The 4,975-nt window shown below is 42.8% G+C and overlaps 2 protein-coding genes across 12 annotated transcripts in view; both read right to left on the minus strand.

Moving 5' to 3' along the window:
- The window catches only part of LOC109537565 (LDL receptor repeat-containing protein egg-1), a 103,404-nt gene that overhangs the window by 5,147 nt on the left and 93,282 nt on the right, over window positions 1–4,975 (minus strand). The window lies entirely within an intron of this gene.
- Window positions 111–4,714, minus strand: LOC125502941 (basement membrane-specific heparan sulfate proteoglycan core protein-like). Of its 5 annotated transcripts, none has more exons than XM_048662489.1 (12): window positions 4,574–4,714; window positions 4,472–4,495; window positions 4,264–4,308; window positions 4,126–4,152; window positions 4,030–4,065; window positions 3,927–3,974; window positions 3,598–3,620; window positions 3,409–3,542; window positions 986–1,148; window positions 764–933; window positions 510–656; window positions 111–437 (listed from the first exon to the last, which is right to left on the minus strand). In XM_048662489.1, exons 1-12 carry the CDS (start codon window positions 4,697–4,699, stop codon window positions 118–120), a joined length of 1,263 nt encoding a protein of 420 aa, XP_048518446.1. In that variant the 5' UTR covers window positions 4,700–4,714; the 3' UTR covers window positions 111–117. The 5 variants fall into 5 exon arrangements, with proteins under 5 accessions (XP_048518446.1, XP_048518445.1, XP_048518447.1 ...); XM_048662488.1 differs by having other exon boundaries at window positions 4,126–4,158; XM_048662490.1 differs by lacking the exon at window positions 4,264–4,308 and having other exon boundaries at window positions 4,126–4,158.

A 4,975-nucleotide genomic window follows, 5' to 3' on the forward strand; every position in this document is an offset into this window, starting at 1 on the left:
CCTCAACAATATAGAACTCTTCCACAACTTAGATAAAAATTTTGAGGCAAAATACCCAAGAAATGACAAAATGAATTCGCCTCAACCATTTAGAACTGACCAAACCACAACCCTTGATTAGTATTTGATAGCCAACACCACGACAGATAGGAACCTACTCGGTGCAAAACAGTGGGCCTCATCGGAACCATCCTTACAGTCCCTGGTTCCATCGCATTTCTGATCCCCGTAATATTTTCCATCGCCGTGTTCGCACGAGAAAACATCGTCCGCCCTAATGGGTTCCTCCGGCTCCTCACCATCCCCACTGCCGAATTCCGGCGTGGGCGTGGTTGTGGTGGGGGTGGTGGTGCTGGTGGTGGTAGTGGTGGTGGTGGGGATGGTGGTAAAAAGGCTGCTGGTTGCTAAGGGAACGGTGACGGTTTCGAACGCGGGTTCTGCGTTCATTCATTCAAAGTGGACGAGGTTCCAAGTAAGAAAACATAAAATAAACAAAAAACAAACCGTACCTAGCGCAGGGGTGAAGGTGGGGGTGGGGCAACCTTCCTCGTCCGATTTGTCATTACAGTCCCTAACTCCATTGCAACGAGCATCCCCCCTTACGCATTGCCTGCTAAGGCACATTACCTGGCCTTCTTCGCACTTGGGCTGTTCTTCTACATAGGAAAATTGAAAAAACCCAAATAAACCAAAAGGAACTAAAAAACTGGATGGCCCCTGTATGGTCCCTTCAGAGGACTCTGAAAGCGACGGAACAAAGTACCTTCAAAGGAAGTGAAAACGAAGTCCTCAGGAGAAACAGTCACTTCGCCCAACTTGCGATTATCCTGGATCTTGTCGTAGATGAATTTGTTGATGCCATCGTTGTCTGTCCATCCCTTGGACTCCAAGTCAATTGTAGCCCGCACGTTGAACAGATCGTCCTTCTTCTGCCTGTAAACATTAACAACTTGCCTCAAAGGGCCCACTTTCGCAAAATACTCACTCAATCGAGATCACTGTTGCTATTTGCTCGCCCGGTTTGCCTTGGAACAGTTCCTGCACTCCGGCCTCAAGTTTGGAGGCGAGCTGATGGAAGGCTTCGCTGATCCTATCATGGAACTCATCGGCGTAGTATTCTTCCACTGTCACGATTATTCTGTAGTATTCTAGAAGGACAAAGAACATTTCGGTAAGAGGTAAGATTGAAGAATTGGGCCTGAAGATTGAAGTCTTCCAGTTTTTCGCAGCTGAAACTGAACAGGAACTGGAAGAATGTGAATGAGATTGAGGTAGAGTCAAGACTGACACTGTGAGTCAAACTAGTTGAACTAAGGATGGAAAAGATGAGCCTTAACTAGATTGATCAGAAGATGATAGCGAGGAAGAGGTGAGTGAAGTCCAAAGAAGAAGAAACTGGAGTTTCTTATATATATAAACAGTTTAATGCATAAGAAACGCATCTGAGGGTAAAGCTTCAATCTTCCGAGGTTCTCACTAGAGCTCTGACGATCAATGAGAGCCTCTGGTCATTCTTCTTGACTTAAAATAGTAGAAAGCTTTTGCCAAATGTAGCTATCGTCTGTTATAGTCCAACATCCAAGTGCCACTTCAGAACGCTTTCTGAAGCCTTCTAAAGCGCTGGACTGAAGAATTCCGATTGTCTCAACAAATTATTGGAAAAGTCTGCTGTTTTGAAAATTTGCGGTTATTTTAAAAGCATCGTATAGCTTGAAGATGCAACCTCAGAACGGTTTTGCGGGACAATCAGCCTCTTGAGCCTCGCAATTGAAGCCTCTAAAGTCGTTAACAGCGCGTTAGAAGCGTTTCTACCGATAAACTAGATGAAAGTTTTTGGAGTGTATAGAAAACGTACTTTCAGAACCTCAAAAACCGAGTCTTAAGCAAGTAACAACCGTGTGAAGCTTCTGAAGACACTGCTTGGGTTCTTGAAGCTCATAACAGTTTTGAGAGACAAACAGCCCCTGGAAACTCATTTGAAGAAAAAACAGAAAAAGGCTCCTGCGAGGACATCGACCAAGGCCTCAAAAACCGAGTGTTAAGCACGTATAAAAGCGTTCTGAAGCTTTTTAAAACACGGCTGGGGTCTTTGAAGCTCTGAAACGCGCGCTATGAATATTTTCGGTTCTGTTGAAGAATCCGCATGTTTTAAGAGAAATCGTTCTGAACCTTAAGTTGGGAGCTCAGAACAGTTTTGGGAAACAAACACTCTCTTCAGTCTCATCTGAAGCTTCTAAAGACTGTTATTAAAAAATTGTGTCTACGATCGCGTGTCTCAAAGGCTTCAGAAGCTCACAACCTCAAAACGCAACATCGAAACGGTGTTGCGAAGCTAACAGTTTCTTGAGCCTCATTCGAGGCCTCGAAAAACCAGGAAAAAAATATGGGAAAAGCTTCCGAAAATAGGTCCCTAGCCTTCCTAGAAAAGCCTTCTGAACCTTCTGAAGACAGCGCTTGGATACTTAAAGCTTTGGAACTAGCACTTTGACGATCTGCGGCCGTTTCAAAGACTTTTGAAGCTGAAAAAACCGAGTCTTATGCAAGTTACAACTATGTGAAGCTTCTGAAGCCACTGCTTGGGTTCTTGAAGCTCATAACAATTTTGAGAGACAAACAGCCCCTGGAAACTCATTTCAAGCCTCTAAAGACAGCCCTTAACACAACCTTAGAGCCTGTGTGCCTTTACGCGTCTTTAGTGATAAAAAAACAGAAAAAGGCTCTTGCGAGGACATCGACCAAAGCCTCAAAAACCGAGTGTTAAGCACGTAAAAGCGTTCTGAAGCTTTTTAAAACACGGCTGGGGTCTTTGAAGCTCTGAAACGCGCGCTTTGAATATTTTCGGTTGTGTTGAAGAATCCGCGTGTTTTAAGAGAAATCGTTCTGAGCCTTAAGTTGGGAGCTCAGAACAGTTTTGGGAAGCAAACACTCTCTTCAGTCTCATCTGAAGCTTCTAAAGACAGTCATTAAAAAATTGTGTCTACGATCGCGTGTCTCAAAGGCTTCAGGAGCTCACAAACTCAAAACGCAACATCAAAACGGTGTTGCGAAGCTAACAGTTTCTTGAGCCTCATTTGAGGCCTCGAAAAACCAGGAAAAAAATATGGGAAAAGCTTCTGAAAAGCTGGCCTTCCTAGAAAAGCCTTTTGAACCTTCTGAAGACAAGGCTTGGATACTTAAAACTTTAGCACTAGCACTTTGACGATCTACAGCCGTTTGAAAGACTTCTGAAGCTGAAACGCTGAAAACGAGGTCTCAGGAGGGTTTTTGGGAGCAAATCCTCCGAAAAAAAGAGTCCTTCCGAAGCTTAAAGCTTCAAGTTGCAAACTGAGATCGCCTTTGTTGACATTAACGGCGTAACATCAACGTTTCTCTAAAACTCGCTTAATAAACCTAGAAAGGAAAACTTACTGGGATGAGCACTGGGCAGCACGGCTTGGACTAGAGGGGACCCTGTTGATTCCACTGGAGAGAATCCAACTGGAACAGTGGAAATTTCTCCGGATCCATCCATGCCCGAGCCCAAGCCATCTTCATCGTCCAGCCTATAAGGAAGGATTTTTTCAGCATATTTGGATGTTTTTTTGCAGCCGAACTTACCCAGGTCCTTCATCCAGGCGGTTCTAAAAAACACAAAAATCCATTAGTGAATGGAGCAAAAAACAGTGAAAAATTGTCTGGTATTAGAAAAGCCAATGGTAACTGGTATTAATACAATTATTAGGGTAAACTGGTGAGTTGCTTGTAACCAAGTTGCATGCTGATTAGTACAGACAGAAAAGAACCACCGAAGAATAAACCCAGATTTCTGATCTTTGAGCCAAATGAACGACCCTGAAATGTTGCGATGTTTGCCCTCAAAGTTAACACCAATAGTCGAGGTCGCAGTAATGAGCATTCCACAATAGTTGGACAACAAGAAAACTTACTGCGTGGCTCAGATTGAGCGCCCCCACTCCATCGAAATCCCCGAAGGGCTAACAAAGGTGGAAAAGTTACAATTTTGATAATTTTCGTGTTACACACACTTACATCGTCAAACTCATCATTTTTATCCTCGTATTGTCCCTAGAATGCCAATTAAGGGGGTTTAGCGAAATTTAGCGGCCAAAAATGGCAAGAACTTACATTTTCCGTGTCGTAATCGTCTTCGACCTGCCCCTAGGAAAGTGAAAACCTTAATGAAAATCGAAAGAAATTTTGACGGGAAAACAACTAAAAATGTGCAGCGCAACACCGATATCTACAACATCAAGGAAGACTTACGTCGGGTATAACCGGACCGGGTTCGTAATACAAATCTTCTAAATCCTAGAATTGAATTCAACACGCGCATTACCAGAAAGAAATGAAAATTAACGATTAATATCACAGCCGAAGTTGGTTAATATCAGAACCTCAAGTCGGTTAATCATTAACTGAATGGAAACCAAAACTATTAGTAAATGCAGCCGAAGGCTGCGCCAACACTTACTTCTTCTTCGTCCTCATCGTTGATCTACAAAGGTGAAAACGTTCAAAGTTAGCTAACATTCAGCGAAGAGATTTATGTGGAAATGTTGCCCGGATAACTTACATCAAAGTTGGACTGTCTGCTGTTCCTGATTAGATTCGGATGGACGGCCGCAGTGTCTTCAGTCTTCTGGTGGCCTTTGGCTAGTCTCTCGTGGCCCTTATGGTGCTTTTCTTCGGGCGAAAACATGTTGCCTGCAAATCCCACGATTTTAATCTTTATATTGTTGAGGCGGATTCATTTTTTACCAACTTCTTTTTGGGTATTTTGGGTATATTATTTTTATTAAGACAGAATTTCCTCACGTCTTTTATTACAGATTGATAAATAGTGCTCCTATTTCGCAATAAAATTTTGAATCAACTTTCATTAATAATTACAAATTTAAACCAATAATTTGGTGGCGTTATATTGATGACGTATTCTCCATTTACAGCCATGGCGAACAAAAACTTGATGAATTTT

This window comes from Dendroctonus ponderosae, unplaced genomic scaffold (assembly GCF_020466585.1).
Source record: "Dendroctonus ponderosae isolate FM_Combo_2020 unplaced genomic scaffold, Dpon_F_20191213v2 Dpon_F_20191213_11, whole genome shotgun sequence".
Lineage (NCBI taxonomy): Eukaryota > Metazoa > Arthropoda > Insecta > Coleoptera > Curculionidae > Dendroctonus > Dendroctonus ponderosae.